This window comes from Amborella trichopoda, chromosome 11 (assembly GCF_054954075.1).
Source record: "Amborella trichopoda isolate Santa Cruz 75 chromosome 11, AtrichopodaSantaCruz75HAP2 v2.0, whole genome shotgun sequence".
Classification (NCBI taxonomy): domain Eukaryota; kingdom Viridiplantae; phylum Streptophyta; class Magnoliopsida; order Amborellales; family Amborellaceae; genus Amborella; species Amborella trichopoda.
Genome location: NC_142346.1, coordinates 6,786,172 through 6,805,502, shown reverse-complemented (window position 1 = coordinate 6,805,502; position 19,331 = coordinate 6,786,172). Strand labels below are relative to the sequence as shown.

Genomic DNA, 19,331 nt, shown 5'->3' with positions numbered 1-19,331 from the left:
TAAGGGATCCTAATGTTATAGAGGTTGTAGAACATATACCACATGTTTAGGGGAAGAGAGAGAATAAAATTGTCTATATAGAGTAGAGGTTTTAAGAAGAGAGAGAGAGAGAAAGAGAGAGAGAGTAGAGATTTTAGAAAAAGAGTTATTGTTTCCATATCTTATTAAGAAATATGAAATATCCAACCCTTAAAATTTGTGCATGAAGAGTTGAGAAAGAGGATCTCTACCCTTTCCTAATATTTTATGTGTGAAGAATATCTAGTTTAGAAAGAGTATAAGAGATAATCTCCTAATACATAATTTTAAGAAATCAATGTTTTAGTAGGATTTATGTGAGAGAATATGCACAAGAAAGAGAGATAATAAGAGAGTTTAGGAGAGATTTTGAGAATGATAGAGTACGTATAAAAGAGATAAAATGAGAGATTTTAGACGAGATTTTGAGAAAGAGAGAAAGCACTTGCACGAGAGAGGAAGGGGAAGAGGAAGAAAGGGGAGAGAGAGAGGGAGCTCAATCTATATCTCATCTATGTCTTAAAATATGTAGTTACTATTTCTTCACCTATAATATCTCTCATACTAAGAGAGAGAGATACCATATCTCACGCTATGTTAAGACTTCTATCTTAATTAGGTTTAGAAATCTTATAAATAGAAGTCTCAACGTCTCAAAATAGTTTCATGTATCCCTCTCAACCTGTCAACAATGTGTGATTCGTTTCTCTCTTTCTCTTTATGTGTGAGTTTCATAAATTTATTGATTTATGGTTTTTAGGTTGTTATTTTGGAAGTTATGGCTTTTTAGTTTTTAAAATCAATGTTTTCTCTTTGAAGTGAGAAGTTGAGTGAAGTGTATGTTATAATTTTGATGGTTATTTCATGTTCTTTACACTATTTGGTAGTGAAATCTTGATTGGTTTCTGGTAGTGAAATTTTGGATAAAATACTCTTAAGATTTTTTACGTGGATGGCTTTTTAGTATGTTTTAATCAATGTTTTGGCTCTCTCAATTGAAAAGTTGAGTTAAGTATATATTAGGAATTTTTATGGTTATTGTATGTTCTTCATGTTACTCTTTTGGTTTTTTGTAGTGAAATTTTGGATAGAAGGATCTTAGAATTATGTTCATGGATAAATTGAGATACCCATCTAATTTTTTTGGGCATCGGCTTTATATATTTGGGCCTCATATCACTTTATATAAATATCATTATGTTCCAAAGCTGAAGCTGCATGAACATCGGCTCATAGAGTATTATTATGGGAAACTATTAATGCTATTTAAGATGAAACCAATTTATGGTGAACCCTTCTTCCAATATTTTTGCCAAGTTTTTACAATTTTGCAAATGAGACAGGTACGATAATAGTAGGATTTATTTTCATGACCTTTCTTTTTGTGGTTTTTTTTAGTGATGATGGTAAATTGTTACTCAAAATCAAAATACATATCTCTATTGCCACTATATTTTGATATTTAAAATAAAAAAATACCATCTCTACCCTCAAGACTGTATGATTCTATCTTTTATCTTGATCTACTCTCCATATCCAAAAGCACCAATATATTTGCCCTTTCTCTATCATCCAAGAATCTCTCCCTAAACAATCAAGCAACAAAGGCATGAGGTATGATCTATCATGTTACCGATCCACGAAGGTACTCTTCATATTAAAGGATAATAATATCACATTACTAAATTCACAATTAATGGATTAACTATGGCTTTCATGACACACTCTTGAGATTTTCTATAATCTATAGTAGAAAGATATGGAACAAAGAATGAATCACCGACAAATTACACACCAATCTCATGATTAACATATAATAGATGTTACATGCAATTACGCATAGTGTTTCTAATTCCTACAGTAATCTCACAGCAAATATGGAATTACGACACTTAAATTTTCAGTAATTCAATAGAATTTGCCTATAATATAATAAATATAAATCATATATAATAATATAATAAATATTACATATAGATTAACAATATAAATATAAATAATATATATATATATATAACATTATATAATATATAATAAAATGTATTTTATATATTTTATTAACGCACAGTAGTATTATATAACATATAAGATAATATTCATTATAATATAATATAAGATATGTATATATTATGAGAAATGATACTATAGGACCCTCCCCCACTCATGTGTGTAGGAACCCAAATGATCACTATTAAATTTGATACGAATCTCCAAAAAAGTCAAGTTCCACATCCATGTGATACCTTTTTTAGAGATTTGTGCCAAATTTAATGGTGATTCTTTGAGATCTTATACACATGGGTGGAGGAGGGTCCTATAGGATCATTACTCATATATTATATATAATATATTAAATATATATTATATATAATAATATTATATTATTATTATCAAAATTTTCTCCATGTAGAGTAGAGATTTTAAGAAGCGATAGATAGAGAAAGTAGAGATTTTGGAAAGAGAGAGATATTGTTTCCATGTCTTATTGAGAAATATGAGATTTTTTTTTATCCGACCCTTTCCAAAAATTTGTGCATGAAGAGTTGAGAAAAGATGATTTCTACCCTTTCCTAATATTTTATGCATGAAGAATATATATTTTATAAAGAATATGAGAGATAATCTCCTAATACAAAATTTTAATAAATCAACGTTTTAGTAAGATTTATTTAAGAGAACATGCATAAGAGAGAAAGATATACGGAGAGAGTTTAGAAGAGATTTTGAGAAGGAAAAAGTTTATATAAAGTTGCTACGTAGAACTACAGATGGCCCTCAAAAATCCATCGGAAAAGGTAGTTTTAATGTTGAAAAGCCCTTTGATTGATCATCTTGACATCAAGATGTATGACTATAAAAAATAAAAAGATTTTAAGTCTCAGAAATAGTGCATTTTACAACATATTATCTACACTATCCATTTTCAATATTTTCATATGTTTATAGCGCTACTTGATTTTAACCATTTTTGAAATTTAAAATTTTATAATTAGATATAAAAATAGATTTGGAGATAATCCTAAGAACATTTTACATCAAAATTATATACCATGATAAAATTTGAAGGTGCACCTTACCTCTACACCTACGAATGCATCCATATGCAAACTGCACCCTTTTGAGATGGAGAGAGAGTACGTACAATAGAAAATACGCACAAGGGAGAGATTTTAGGAGAGGTTTTGAGAAGGAGAGAGAGAGTACATACAAGAGAGAGAATGACATATTTTAGGAAATCAAAATTTTAGTAAGATTTATTTGAGAGAACATGCACAAGAGAGAGATAATGAGAGATTGTAGAAGAGATTTTGATAAGGAGAGAGTACATGCAAGAGAGAGATTTTGGAGAAGGAGAGAGTACATGCAAGAGAGAGAAAATGAGAGATTTTGAGAAAGACAGAGAGAGTGTGTGCAAGAGAGAGAGGAAAGGCAAGGAAAATAAGAAGAAAGGGGGGAGAGAGAGCTCAATCTATATTCACCTATATCTTAAAGTCTATAGTTACTATTTACCCATCTAAAATATCGCTCTTATGCTAAGAAAAAAAGATTTCATATCTCACGTTATGTTAAGGCTTCTTTCCTAATTAAGTTTAGAAGTCTTATAAATATAAATCTCTTAACCTTTCATAATAGTTTCATGTGCCCCTCTCAACCTCTCAACAATGTGTGTTTCATTTCTCTCTCTCTCTTTATACGTGAGTTTCATAAATTTATTGATTTCTAGTTTTTAGTTTATTATTTGAATTACGGAAGTTATAGCTTTTGAGTTTTTTAATCACTATTTTGGCTATTTAAAATGAGCAGTTGAGCTGAAGTATATGTTAGAAATTTTGATGGTCATTGCATGTTCTTCATATTATTCTTTTGGTTTTTGGTGGTGAAATTTTGGATAAAATAATCTTAAGATTTTGTTCATGTTTGGCTTTTTAGTTTTTTAATCAATGTTTTGGCTATTTGAAGTGAGAAGTTGAGTTAAGTATATGTTAGGAATATTTATGGTTATTGCATGCTCTTCATGTTATTTTTATATCTTTTGGCAGTGAAATTTTGAATAAAAGAATCTTAAAATTTTGTTAATGGATAAATTGAGAAACCCATCTAATTTTTTTGGGTATCAACTTTATATATTTGGGCCTTATGTCACTTTATATAGTATCATTATGTTCCAAAGCTGAAACTGGACATCGGCTTATATAGTATTATTATGGGAAACTATTAATGTTATTTAAGCTGAATATACCGATTTATGGTGAACCCTTCTTCTCATATTTTTTCGAAGTTTTTGCAATTTTGCAGATGAGATAGGTGTGAAAATGGTAGGATTTATTTTCATGATCTTTCCTTTTGTGGTTTTTTTAATGATGATGGTAGATTGTTACTCAAAATCAAAATACCTATATCTATTGTAACTATCTTTTGATATTTAATATAAAAAAATCGCATCCCTACCCTGAAGATCGTATGATTCAGTCTTTTATCTATTTCTACTCTCCAAATCCATAAGCTTGAATATATTTGCTCTTTCTCTCTCATCCAATCCATAAGCTCTAATATATTTTGCTCTTTCTCTCTCATCCAATAATCTTTCTCTAAGCAATCAAGTAGCAAAGGTATGAGGTATAATCTGTCACATTACTGATCCATGAAGTTAATCTCCATCCCAAGGGATAATAATATCACAATACTAAATTCACAATTGAGGGATTAACTATGACCTTCATGGCACACTTTTGGGATTTTCCATAATCCATAGTAGAAGGTATGGAACAAAGAATGAATCACTTACAAAATTACACTTCAATTTCATGATTAACATATAATAGATGTTACATGTAGTTACATAGTGTTTCTAACCGCTACAGTAATCTCACAGCAAATATAGAATTATGGCATTTTTAATTTTTTAGTGATTCAACAGAATTTGTTTATAATATAATAATAATAAATTATATATAATAATATAATATCATTATATATAATTTATTTAATATAATATATATTATATTTATATTTATATTGTTAATATATGTATTTATAATATATAATAAAATGTATTTTATATATTTTATTAACATATATTTGTATTATATATAACATATAATATTTATTATAATGTAAGATATGTATATATTATATATAATTATTATTATTATTATTATATATAATATATATTAAATTTATTATTTATAATATAATAATATAAATATTATATATAATATGTATTATATATATATTTAATATAATAAAAAAAAATATATATATATATATATATATACTAAATTATTAAACAAAAGTTAAGAGGTGGAGACATGGCGCGAAAATAAGAAGGGATCCTAGTGTTATAGAGGTTGTAGGACATATTCCCCATGTTTGGGAGACGAGTGAGAGACTAAAATTTTGTCTATGTAGAGTAGAGATTTTAAGAAGAGAGAGAGAGTGAAAGTAAAGATTTTAGGAAGAGAGAGATATTGTTTCTATATCTTATTGAGAAATAGAACTTTTTTTATCCAATATTTTCCTCAGATTTGTACGTGAAGAGTAGAGAAAGAAAATCTCCACCCTTTCCTAATATTTTATGCGTAAAGAGTATTTTAGGAAGAGAGAAAAAGTAGAGATTTTAGGAAGAGAGAGAAAACATAGAGATTTTATGGGGAGAGAGACATTTTTTTAATATTTTAATGTGAGAAATAAGAGATTTTTTTCCCTAAATTTTGGTTCAAACTTCCTAAAATAGGTACATATCCCAATCTCAAATTCAAGAGAGAGAAATGCATATATATCAAGTTATCCGTATATGTCTAAGATGGTTTCCATATCCAAGAGGATTCTCCATCCAAACATGATAACATGTCTCAATGGAAGCATGCCCCACTTTTTATTTGGGAAAATATATAATAAGACCATTTACCTTCGCTACAAGGTGATCACAATAAATCTTGACTGTTAGATGTAAAATTGGGTACTAGCATTTATTTCATTGACCAAGCAAAGTTCAAAAGAATTTTCTCGAAGTTTGTGACACACCAAAGCTATCAGATTTCATATCGGATGGTTGTAAGTGTTGGGTTTATGTAGCCTTTAAATACCTTATGAGAAACTGTATAAAACATATTTAATAAATGAAATATAAACTCAGTAGGAGTGTGATCCTTTTGTGGACCATACTAGGCAAATGTTATTTTCTGATACTCAGATTAGGCTTAACGAGCTAGGCCAGCCGACGTTTGGAAAAACCCAAGATACATGTGTATAGGGATCTAACCGATAAGGGTTTAGTTGGTTAACCTTTGATGAGGTCTGTGTATGTCTGAATGAGAGACGATGGCCCGTGTGGCCCTTACATGTGGTGAATAGCCTTTAGAGATAGGGCAAAAACATCATCGTTATATCATCGGCATGTACATAAATAGCCGTTTTGATATTCTTCAATGAAGGTGAAGCGTGGACATGTGCTAGAGATTACTCTTATGCACCATAGAGTCATGGTTGCATCATGGTTTGGAGGACCAACCATGATTTTTTATCTCTAGGGAGAACTTGAAATCCATAAACTGGGATTGCGTCCCTTAGTCGATTGGCAGACTTTGATGATCCAATCATGAGCCCTTGCAGTGGACTGTGGGTCATGAGAACTGCTGGGTCAGTTTGAGAAAGCTAGGCGGATCGTAATTCGCAGTTGAAAGCGGAATGCTCTGAGGTATTGATAATTTTCTTGATTTAATGGATCCTATTCCTATCAAAATTAATTAATTTTATGTTATGTGATTTTTAGAATGTTTATTTGAATTTTTGTGAATATTTTAATATTTAATTTTTTATCATTTGGATTTATAAATTAAGAGAAATTAATTTTTCAATGTTTTAAATAAAATATAAGATTTAAAAATTCTAAATATGAAATAAAATATTTTCTAAAAATATATTGGACTTCCATAAAATATGGGGCCCACAATTTAAAAACATATGGATTCGGTGGGCCCGTAGCCCCCAAGAGGTGGCACGCCCCACCCATTCACATTATTCTTCTTGGAAATAATATTTATCCTATTGGTTGGCTTATCTTTTTAGGTATAGCCAACTTATGTGATAAGGTTAAATATTTGAGATATTTATTATAACTTATGTGATAAGGTTGATTATTTTAGATATTTACTAAATCTTTTGTATCAAGATGTGTTAAGTTAATAAATAATGATTTAATATATTAAAATATAAACTTTTTTTATTTGATGGGAAGAGATTTAGGAAAATGAAGAATAAGACTCTAGTTCATCTCTTTGAATGTTGATGGTGGATCAAGGAAATTGATGGCTCAAATCTCTCACCCCATGTCTCTCTAGATCGACAGTTGAGATTTGACCTATGGGGTAAAATCTATGACATTGAAAAAGGAGGTCTCCCATCATAAAATACATACGTATTCTCTTTTCTCTTTAAGAATTATCTCTCTCCCTACCCCAAATTTAACTCTCTCCCCCAATTTTTATCTCTCTTTCCAAGTTGTTTTTGGTGGCACACCTAAGCCTTTTATCTCTCTCTCCAAGTTGTTTGGGTGGCACAAGGGTGGCACACCTAAGCCTAGGTGGTGTTTTTCTTTGTGAGTACCAAGTTGTTTTTGGTGGCACACCTAAGCCTCGGTGGTGTTTTTCTTTGTAGGTGGTAAAGGGATGGAACCCTTGGCTAGTAGATCTCTCCCTTTATCTTGATATACATCTCTAATCTATCTAAAATCAAGCTAAGAGGCTTGATCAAGATTAATTCATTAAGTGGATTTTTGCTATAGTAGGGAAATCAAATACTGATCATATATCTCGAGCTCCATCGGAAGGATGAGGGGTCTACTAAGCCTGGTTAAGGTAATCTCCGGCAATTTTACCTTTTTAAATATTTATTTATGGTTTGATCTTCTCTTCTCATAAAACAATAAAGTTTAGTTTTGTTTGTTGAACTATAAAGTAATAAAGTCTAGTTTTGTTTGTTGAATAAAGAATTATATTTCAAGAGGTAGCAATTGAAAATTGATTTTATTCTATTTTATTTATTTCAATAGTGGTTTGATTGTATTTGGACATTGTAAGTGATTTTGCTAGTTTGATTGTATTTGGACATTGTAAGTAATCTTGCCGGTGTAGGAATAAAGAATTTTTATAAAAATATATACACCGTGCTTTATCACAAAGTCCTTTCAGTAAGTAATTGTGACTCCTTTTTTTTTCCTCTATTTTTTGGTTTGAACTTCCTAAAATGGGCACCAATCCTAAACTCAAATTCGAGAGAGAGATATGCATATATATCTAAGATTATTTCCATATCCATAAGGACTCCCCATCCAAGCATGATAACATTTCTCAATGGAGCACGCCCCCACTGTTTTTCCCCTACTTTATTGGTTCAAACTTCCTAAAATTGGTACTTATTCCCAACTCAAATTGAAAAGAGAGAAAGATAGAGAAAGATATGCATACATATCTAAAATTGTTTCCATATCCAAAAGGATTCCCCATCTAAGCATGATAACATTTTGTTTCCCCATCCGAGCATGAAAACATCTTTCAATGCATGCATCCCCCACTCTCTTTCTATCTCTTTCTCTCATTAGATAGGATTTTCATGTTATAGACGTTAGAAAACCCTAAAGGGACCTCATTTAGTATTCTGTGCTTAATTGTGGGAAGAGAAAGAAATGTTGGTACATATTTTTCTACATTTAAATTTTGCTATTGCAATAATTTTCACATTCAATGAAGCTTAACAAAGTTGATATTAAAGGTAAGTTATAGTAATTCCTTTTATTTTATTTTTTCTATTATTTTTGTTTGTATTTTTTATGTATTTATATTGAAGGTAAGTCATAGTAATTCTTTTTATTTATCTATTGCATTACCTTTGTTTGTATTTTTTTTCAGGTGTTCGTTGTATTTTTTAGGTGTTTATATTAAAGGTAAGTGTTTCTTACCTTTAATATTTTTTAATGTGTTTATGAAGATTGAGAAACACATTAATCTTTAAAGGTAAGAGAAACCTTGTTTTTCCCAAGGTACATAATTATTTTTATTTTTTAAATTTCATAAGTACTTGCTTTGAATTAATTTGTATATGGTCTTATTTTACGGACGTTCTACTTGAAGTAAATAATAATAGACAAAAATTACAAGGAAAATAATTACAAATGTTTACTCTACTTCACAACATCAGTGAGTTTTTGGATAAACTAATATTTCACAAGGTGTTTCTATACCAATGACAAATAGTATCCCTTCATCGTCAAACAAATTCTCCAATGATAATAATTTTTCCCACTCAGAGAGAAAAGTTCCTCACGTAATATTGACAATGACAATGGTACGAACTCAAAATTATTATCGTTTTATACAAATTTTCATGATATATTTTTTGGAGAAAAAAATTGTAACAAATTATAAATTTTTGTTACTTTTTTCTTTTTAATTATAACTACTTCTCCATATTATTATAGTTAAAGATTTTTTATTATCTAAGGGGTGACTCATGATTAATTTAATATTTTATTAATAGATCTCTTTCATCATTGAATATTTAGTTAATCTGTTACAAGTAATTGCATACATGCAACATAATTCAACTAGTATATTATAATGGCATGGTGACGTGATATCATTTCCCATATATATTTATATATATGATTTCATGCAAATGAATACAACAATCTTCAAAAACTATGTCCGGGCCATTTGTTTTATCCAAAATTTAGAATATACACTCTTTTCATTCTAATGAAGAATCACAAAAAAGAAAAATTTGATAACGCAATCTAGAAAGTATTTTTTAACCCAATTAACATAGGTCGTCCATTTTGATAAGATGCTTAGATTTAGCATTTAGAAAGTTTTTTCTTTTTCAATTTTGTTAGATGGCTTTATTGTTATTAGATGAAAAATGTTAAAAAAGAAAAAAAATGATTTTCAATTTGTAAAAGCTAAGATCTTGAAATGCACCAAATGAATGGTCTAAATTCGTTATTGGAGGGGACTCATTTTGACCATATCTAGGGTTCAAATTAAATTTTATTTTATTTTTTTGGAATTGATTATTGAGATGAAGAGAGTTTGTGTGTAAAATTTTGAGACAAATACCACAAACATGATTTTCTAAAAGTGTGGTAGCATTATTCTATTCTAAAAGTGTGGTTGCATTATACTATGAGACGACCGATGCATTAGATCAGTGTCCCACAAATAAATATAGTCTGTTAACCAAATTTTCCACAACTCACTTTGAAATTTCAGCCCTTCCTTTACTATAAATCCAAGGAATAGGCTGCACAATAACCCATCTCTTTCATCCCTTTCAACAAATCATCCAAGACCTCTCTCACCTCTCCAATACGCGCATGCTTATCATCACCACCATAGAAATAGTGCACTTCTCTCTCTACCTCAACCCAACTGCACCCAACCTCTTTTCTCAACCTTTTTCTTTTCATCTCCTCTCTCACTCTCTCACATTCCTGCCACCCTCCAACTGATGCATACATATTAGCCAACATAACATAATTTGCCGAATTCTCGTCATCCAAACTCAACAAAACCTCTGCAACTTCTCGACCCATTTTCAAATCACCATGAATTCTACAAGCTCCAAGCAATGTTTGCCATATCCCTTTACTGGGTTCCAAACCCATGTCCTTAATTAGCTTAAGAGCATCATTAAGCCTGCCGGCTCGTCCTAAAAGATCGACCATGCAAGCATAGTGTTCAAGCCTTGGGTGAATTCTATAGATCTTGGTCATTTGTTCAAAATATTTGAATCCTTCTTCTATGAGTCCTCCATGGCTACAAGCAGTGAGAGTAGCCAAGAATGTCACTTCGTCTGGTTTGATTCCCTCACTCTGCGACTTTTCAAAGAGTTTCGTGGCCTCTTTGCCATAACCATTATTGCCATAGCCGGTGATCATCACTGTCCATGAAATGACATTTTTTGAAGGCATTTCATCGAAAGCTTGACGAGCTTCTTCTGTGAAACCACATTTGAGGTACATATCCACAATCGAGTTTTGTACCGAGATATCAGAACCCAGGGGGACTTTGGTGGTGTAACAATGGAGTTGTTTTCCTTGTTCACATAGAGCCATGTCTGCAAAAATCCCAACCATGGTTGAGAGAACAAAACCATCAATTGGAACCCCTGTTCTTTGTAACTGTAGAAATAAATCCATGGCTTCTTCAGGTTGGCCTGCTTGAGCATATCCAACAATTAAAACTGTCCAAGAAACCACATTTTTCTCATAGATCCTATCAAAAACTTCCTTTGCCTGATCCATTTCCGAACACTTCGCATAAAGGTCAGCCAAAGCGCTTGACAAAATAGTTCTCTTTGAAAACCCATTTGCTATCAGATGGCCATGGATCTGTTTCCCTTCTTTTAGGGCGCAGAGGCTTGTGCAAGACTTCAAAACACTAGCAAAAGTGAACTCATCAGGTTTCTCTCCTTGACTGTGCATTTTCCTAAACAGAAACAAAGAGTTTTTCCAATGCCCCAAATGACTGAAACCCCCAATCATTGAATTCCATGATATTAAATTCTTCTCAGACATTTTATTGAATGCATGTGTTGCATCCTCAATTTTACTGCACTTTGAATACATATCAATAATTGAATTCCCAACCACTGTATAATCTTCATACCCCAATTTGACACTAAAAGCATGAATCTGTAGACCATTTACGAGCACACCCAAAGAGCTGCATCCTTTGAGATTAGTTGATAAGGTAACCTCATTGGGATGGACCCCCAAAAGAACCATCTGAGAAAAGAGAGAGAGGGCCTTTATAGCAAGCCCATGGTTTACATAACCACCCATAAGTGATGTCCACGAGACCACATTTCTCTCACCCATCCTATCGAACAGCTTCTGCGATATGTCAATTCTTTTGCATTTCGCATACATATCTACCAAAAAATTGGTTAAAATTAAATTTGATTCAAGACCCATCTTTAGAATAAATCCATGGGCCTGGGAGCCATGATCGAGCCACCCCATCTTTGCACAAAAGCTCAGATGCTTTGCCAGACTCTGATGCTCCGCCATTGATGGGTTCGAGTATAACGGTCATTAGAGCAATAGAGGACAAGTTTGTGCCTCTATTGCAAGGCTGTAGAAGCGTCATAGAGTTGAAACCGATCCATGCTCAGGTTCTCAGATTTGGATTGAACCAGAGCAACTTCTTGGCCACAAAAATGGTGGATATATGTGATATCAATGGGGACATAGACTATGCTGCTTCTATCTTTAGGCAAGTGCTCAAACCAAACGTTTTTCTATACAATGCAATGGTAAGAACTTATAGCCATAATGGCCTCTTTAACCAAGCAATTTCACTGTACAAGCAAATGCCAAGAGAGAAAGAAGAACCAATATCACCAGACAAGTTTACCTTCCCATTTATTCTTAAAGCTTGTGCAGGCCTCCTTATTCTGGACCTTGGGAAACAGATTCATAGCCATATATGCAAACTTGGGCCTGATCAGAACACATACATTGAAAATGCTCTCATGGACATGTACACAAAATGCGGAAGCATAGCATCAGCCCAGCAAGTGTTCGATGAGATGAGGGAGAAAGATGTAGTCTCATGGAACGCACTCATAACTGGGTATGCAAGACTTGGGAACATGAATTCAGCGACCCGATTATTTAATCAAATGCTTGAAAAAACGATAGTCTCATGGACTGCAATGATCACGGGGTATACAAATGCAGGGCGATCAGCCGATGCCTTGAAAATTTTTCGAGAAATGCAGCTTACGGAGACAAAACCTGATTATATAAGCATTCTATCCATACTCCCCGCTTGTGCACAGTTAGGAGCTTTAGAGGCCGGGCAATGGATCCATTCCTTTGCAGATAAGAATGGGCTCCTGGAAAAGACATGCATATGCAACGCCCTGATAGAGATGTATGCAAAGTGCGGAAGCATAGAGAAAGCAAACCAAGTATTTAACGAGATGTTAATAAGAGATGTGATTTCTTGGACCATAATGATCAGTGGACTGGCTAGTCATGGCAGGGCCCAAGAGGCCATTAACCTATATGTAAACATGAAAAACGAGGGCATCAAGCCTAACAGTATCACTTATCTCGGGGTCTTATCAGCTTGTGTCCATGGAGGACTGGTAGTGGAGGGCTTAAAGCTCTTTGAGTCCATGACAAAGGAACATTGTATAGACCCAGAGGTGGAGCACTATGGGTGCATAGTAGATCTTTATGGGCGCTCGGGTTTTCTAGATGAGGCACTCCAATTTGTCCAGAGAATGCCCATTAAACCAGATGCCACAATTTGGGGGTCTTTGCTTAGTGCTTGTAGAACACATGGCAATGCTAGAATAGCCATGGTTGCTATGGAACGTCTTCTTGAGCTGGAGCCCAAGGAAACTGGGAACTATGTGCTGATATCAAATATATATGCAAACGAGGGCCGATGGGATGATGTTTCCAGAGTGAGAAAATTGATGAGGCGTAAGAAGTTGCAGAAAACACCAGGATGCAGCTCGATTGAGGTGAACAATGTGGTCACAGAATTTGTTGTTGGAGATGATTCACATCCAGAATTAGATAAGATGTATGAAATGTTGGGCGTGTTGGCTCATCAACTCAAGAAAGAAGAGGAGCCATCTTTAACAGAGTTGGCTTTGTATGAGTTTTTGGAGGCCGCAAATGCATGACATAATCAAACTCCATTTGAAATTTTCTTTTCTGATACAGCAAAACCTTCAGGGCCTGTTTGGCGGAATATATTACAGTACGTAAATGGCTTGTTACCTATAAAATATCCTCTCTTTTTTTTGTCACAAAATTCTACTAAAATGCAGAATAATCATTTCTTTATTTTTGTTATAAAATTCCACTAAAATACGGAATTAAAATCATCATCATACATTCCAAAAAGATTTCTAATAATAACATCATCACCATTCCAAAAATATTTTCTAATAATAACTTTGCCATTTTGGAGTCATCATGATACCATTTATTACTTATTTTAAGTGCCTTTGGCACTTACATCGAATCACATGTCTTCTAACATGAAATTGGTTTAAACATGATAAGTCATTGAAACAATATGATTGGAATAACATGATTTTATTATAATAAGTCTTATTTTTATTTATTTTTTATAAAAGTCTTTCAAATGTCTCTCAATATAATTTCAAATAAACAATAAATTTATGATACTAAATTCAAAATCTCTACTCTATGGTACGAGTTAAAAATGAGAAGAAGTTTGATTAGTAAACTAAAAATTTTGGTAATTGCAGTATAAAATTTTTGAGGTATTGGAGACCGAAAGAGGTATGTTATTTCAATTAGTAATCTCTTATGAGGATTATGTTGTGTGAAATTTTTTATTATGATTGTGTTGTGTAATTTATATTGATTACTGATTTTTATTTTTATTATTTTTGTTTTTATATGTCAACTGAGGTCTTCAAATAGAGGGGACGAGTTTAAAAAGAGAGGGACTACATAACTAGTTATTATTATCAAGAGAGAGGGACGAGTTTAAAAAGAGAGGGATCACCTAACTAGTTATTATGGAGAGAGAGGGACAAGATTAAGAAGAGAGGGACCACCTAACTAGTTATTATGGAGAGAGGGCATACAAGTGAAGATTTTTTTAATCATAAATAGGGTAGACAAACACGCACCCGACACTTCCGTAATATATTTTTCACTTATCACCGCCCGTAATGGATTTCACGTATCACTTTTCATTTCTTTGGATTTCCTGATTTTTGGGAAAATTGTATCCAAACAGTAGAAATCCATATTTCTTTATAATACCCAGGCACTGTAAATTCCATATTTCCTTGGAATCTATGTTTCCTTGTAATCTATTGTCCCGTAACAAATTTCCAAGTACCCAAACGGCGCCTCAATGTTTTTATAAGTGAAAAAAATATACAAATTTTTTTTTTTTTTGTTTTTTTTTTATTTTTTTGTTTTTTTTTTTCTTTAGAGTTGAAGTCTTGTTTGTGTGTTCATCCAAAGTGCCTTGACATTTTGGTTGCTTTTCTTCGACCCACTTCATCTTCTCAAGAATTTGTGGTGATAGAACTCCTCAAAGGACAGGCGATTTTCTGTATAAGTGATTAATTGAATCAGATGTATTCGTGATTTTGAATTGTTCGACAGAATGACTAGGTTATGAGTTTGACATGCCTAACCTGGATTTGAACATAGTAATCTTGTACAGATATCTACAGAGTCTGGATGTAGACCAGGAAGGATAATGTGTGAAAATGGTAGGCTTTTACTCTCCCTTATTTTCTGAAGCAGCTGCGAAAAAATTAAACCCACATTTTATACAACAATTTAGAAGTGAATATATCTAAAAAATTCTATTTTTTCCTTTAATTTTCATGGATGCAGGAACGAGATTGAAAGCAACCTGAACATTGTTTCTCCCACTCAAAGGGGGATATCCATTTAGAAGCTCAAAGAGAATGACTCCAATGCTCCACATGTCGACCTGGATACCGGTTTTTAATAGTCAGATATCGGTTTTAAATTTGTTAAATGAAGAATAAATAAAATAAATCAATTTAGACAGGAATAATAACATGCCAAATTAAAAGACATGAAGGAAAAATAACGAACCAGTCAAATAGAGAGTTGGAGAAAAAGGAAAATGGATGGAAAGCATCTCACCTTTTCATCATATTTTTGAAACAGCATAACTTCAGGAGCCATTTTAATTTGCTAAATGAAGAATAAATAAAATAAATCAATTTAGACAGGAATTATAACGTGCCAAATTAAAAGACATGAAGGAAAAATAACGAACCAGTCAAATAGAGACTTGGAGAAAAAGGAAAATGGATGGAAAGCATCTCACCTTTTCATCATATTTTTGAAACAGCATAACTTCAGGAGCCATGTAAGGAGGTGACCCACAAACAGTCTCCACATGATTGCCAGGGACAAGCACCATGATAGAAATCAATGCAGCAGGAGCAATATAAGTTTGTGAGCCAGTTATGGGTCTCCACATTTCTTTTTCTTCCAATAGACTAAGAACGTAAAAATTTTCCAGAAACTGGTAGGTTTTACATTCATGCTTTTGCTTCTATAAATCAGCAAATCAATATGATACCCTGACAGAACAGGTATACAAATTTTGATGTTAAAAGCACGACGACAAAAAAAATAAATAACTACAAAGGGAAATGCAAACCAATAAATGAATATCAGAAATATAGACCATATAACACAAGTTGAAATCTGCACATTGGATCTTTCAAAATTGGACAAAAACATCAAACACCAGAGATTGCAAGTTGCCCTGTACAAGGGGTAGCAGCAATCACACCAAACAACATCTAACTCATTCTGCCCATGGTTTTGGAAATATTGGCGCAACTAGTTGAATGGATGCATTTAACTTAGATGCTTCAAAAGCAAGGGGTGTTCACTTGTAATTTCCAAGACTACGGTATCTCAAAAATCTGTAAAGATGACTCAGAAAGAAGAGAAATAATGAAAGGGTAATACAGATGCATGCCAAGATGGTAGGAAAAAACAATTTAGTTCTGAAAAATATAAAGGAAAGGTGTTACAGGGGTCGGGGAGTGCATAACTACATCTGCATCCCCCCGAGACATCAGACATCAATCTTTAAGAAGGATGTAGAGTAGTGGTCCTTCCAAAAAAGCTAAAAATCAACGGTCCAAATTTTCTCAAAAAATTATCTTTCTTGGTTTTAAAATTTATTTTTTTTACACATTACTGATTTATCTAACATTTTCTTACACATTACTAATCTCCATGTTAAGAGATTATATATACCTAAAAAATATGTCCATGAAGAAGGACCGCATATCTAGATATGAGTCCTAGGAGACTAATAAGAACTGTCCAAATATAAAAACGTAAATAGGAAAAAAAAAAAAAAAATCATGCTGGAAACAAACAGGGTAATAATTTAAGCAAGGATATATTTTTCAATCGACAAACTAAAGGTACAATTACAGATTTTGAATCTTCAACTTTACGAGATTCTCAATAATGTTTACCTTGAGAGACCAAAATCAGCAATCTTTAGCACTGCATCACTATCAAGTGCGGAGAGGAGAATATTCTGGTTGAGAAAAAAGAAAAAACAATATTTTCATAAATTGAGAAGAATGTTGATTTTAAGCGGATAAAGATGAAAAGATTTCTTCCTAAAAATAAGGAATAATTAACCTCCTGTTTTAAGTCCCTATGGATGACATGAAGAGCATGTAGTACATTCAAACCCGACCCTGCAACATGACAAACATTTTCCTGTTATGAAATACTGTCAAATGGCGAAGCAATGGACAACCATTAATTATCAATCCAAACACAAATGCAAAAGTATAGTATGATCTAATGGATTATGGAAAAATCACAGTTCATTAGGTCCTCAACATCAATTTTAGATGATTGACAGTGATCAATAGGGAGTGGACACACCAAAATATGACCTGACCCCAATACGGGGCCAGCTCTCCCTCCATCACCATCCATTTCAATGGACAGGGATAACCCATTGGAATATGGTTTACCCATATTAGCAACATGCTTTCCTAGTAAAATTACCGAGTTGCTGCATAAATTTTCTAGCAATCTCTTCTTCAACTCTTCCATTTCTCCGAATGTATGAAGCCAAGTCTCCCCGTGCACAAAATTCCAGAACTAGGAAGACATGCCCAGCATCCTGACAAAAAAGAAAAAAGAAAAAAAAGAACCAAAGAAATTATATGTAAAGTGCAAGCAACACAAACTTTCACAAAGGAGATAAAGTTGCACAAAACTAAGTTAAATATAACTTGCAGATATGAGAGGTGTACACATCAAGGCTAAAAGTAATTATACCTTGACATATAGTTTATGGGAGTTTATACATGGGACTATTTATTTTTTATACAACGAGGCCACAATCATTTTTAGCCATTGGATGTGAAATCCAATAGATGAAAGTGTATCACAACATTCGAGAAATTTTGTTTTGCACTTTAGACCTAAGTAATGACACATCCTCAATCACCCGATTTCAAATCTAATGGTCAATGATGATTGTGATCTCCATGTACCAAAAAGTAATTGGTCCCATTGTATCATCATCATCAAAGCCTTCTTCCTAACTAATTGGGGTCGTCTATCCGAATCTTGGTCTGCAATTCTGCTTTGTTAAGAGCCATACTCTCAATGAGGCCATAAGTCCCCTCATCCTTTTCACTACGCCTACCCCTTGCCCTTTTGAGCCTTCCACTTGAACTAACTCGCACCTCTTAATAGGTGTGGTACTGAGTCTGCGCCACACATGGCCAGCTACCTAAGTCTATTTTATCTCATCTTATTGCCTATTAGTGCTACACCTAAATTCTTCCAAATGTATTCATTTCGGATTTTATCCTCATTTCGGATTTTGTCCCTTCTTGTATTTCAACTCATCCATCTCAACATATAGTTAGCAAGTCGGGAAATAATAATATATCAGCAAATCAAAACATTAGTAATAAATCTGTTTTATTTTAAAGAATCGGAAGAAAAAATAGGGTAAAAAATACGATCGCCCAAAAATAAGGTACGATATAGAATCATGAATATTTCTGACTTGGCTAAAAAAAACAGAGTGAAAATATCACATATGTAAAAATGACATAATATATGATTTATGATTTGCAGCAATTGTATAGATACATTAAAGCCATTGAAAAATTAATTTTATGGCCTTACCTAGTGTCATTAGAGTAATAGTTACTAGATAATTTTTACTTTAAACTCTCAATGAATCCAACAACAATGCCTACTTGTTGTCACAATACAAAACATATAATAAATAAATTGGGGCATAACATGAAACAACAACAACAATACCAAGCAGAAGAACTATATTAGTAAATAACAAAAATTGTAAACCAAGGTATATTATTATTGTTCATAGAGAACAAGAAAAAAGACCCTGAATATAAGAGTGTAACTAACTAAAAGAAACACAAAGATCCAAATATGTAAAATAACGACTCATTCAAAATGTTATGTTGTATACACCAAGGAAATAAAAAAATATAAATATAAATATAAAATAGTCAAACTTCTCTATGCATAAAGAAAGCAACAAAATTCTTAAGCCAATTTGAATCTCACATTGAATTCTTAGCTACCCAAATCTTTAGTATCATTGAATCTCTCTCTTACTCTTTCTAAGGACCTTACGGGTTTTATGGGAAAAAAAACTCACTCTTGCTCTTCATAAGGACGTTCCGGGTTTTAAGAAAAAAAAATATTTTATTGAGTTACTCTGCTT

General features: G+C 32.6%; 3 protein-coding genes across 3 annotated transcripts; 1 reads left to right on the top strand and 2 right to left on the bottom strand.

Moving 5' to 3' along the window:
• Positions 1–10,141: 10,141 nt before the first annotated feature.
• LOC18444335 (putative pentatricopeptide repeat-containing protein At3g15130) lies at positions 10,142–12,085 on the bottom strand. Its single transcript, XM_011628872.3, has one exon. It carries the CDS (start codon positions 12,083–12,085, stop codon positions 10,295–10,297), a length of 1,791 nt encoding a protein of 596 aa, XP_011627174.1. The 3' UTR covers positions 10,142–10,294.
• A 2-nt stretch (positions 12,086–12,087) lies between these two features.
• Positions 12,088–13,824, top strand: LOC105421441 (pentatricopeptide repeat-containing protein At2g20540). Its single transcript, XM_011628871.3, has one exon. It carries the CDS (start codon positions 12,088–12,090, stop codon positions 13,717–13,719), a length of 1,632 nt encoding a protein of 543 aa, XP_011627173.1. The 3' UTR covers positions 13,720–13,824.
• Positions 13,825–14,825: 1,001 nt separating this feature from the next.
• On the bottom strand, positions 14,826–18,239 carry LOC105421440 (protein kinase family protein). Its single transcript, XM_088852465.1, has 9 exons — positions 18,225–18,239; positions 17,621–17,738; positions 17,243–17,301; positions 17,071–17,135; positions 15,894–15,987; positions 15,707–15,757; positions 15,447–15,527; positions 15,223–15,334; positions 14,826–15,135 (listed from the first exon to the last, which is right to left on the bottom strand). The coding sequence occupies exons 1-9, from the start codon at positions 18,237–18,239 to the stop codon at positions 15,083–15,085; spliced, it is 648 nt and encodes a 215-aa protein (XP_088708591.1). The 3' UTR covers positions 14,826–15,082.
• Between the last annotated feature and the right edge of the window lie 1,092 nt (positions 18,240–19,331).

Bases quoted from the DNA above. Each gene is read 5' to 3' on its own strand.
- LOC18444335 (XM_011628872.3), bottom strand. From the start codon at position 12,085: ATGGCGGAGCATCAGAGTCTGGCAAAGCATCTGAGCTTTTGTGCAAAG.
- LOC105421441 (XM_011628871.3), top strand. From the start codon at position 12,088: ATGGGTTCGAGTATAACGGTCATTAGAGCAATAGAGGACAAGTTTGTG.
- LOC105421440 (XM_088852465.1), bottom strand. The intron at 17,136-17,242 runs GTTAATTATTCC...TTTCTCAACCAG, and splicing joins ATAGGGACTTAAAACAGGAG to AATATTCTCCTCTCCGCACT. The intron at 15,528-15,706 runs GTGAGATGCTTT...ACCGGTATCCAG, and splicing joins TTCAAAAATATGATGAAAAG to GTCGACATGTGGAGCATTGG.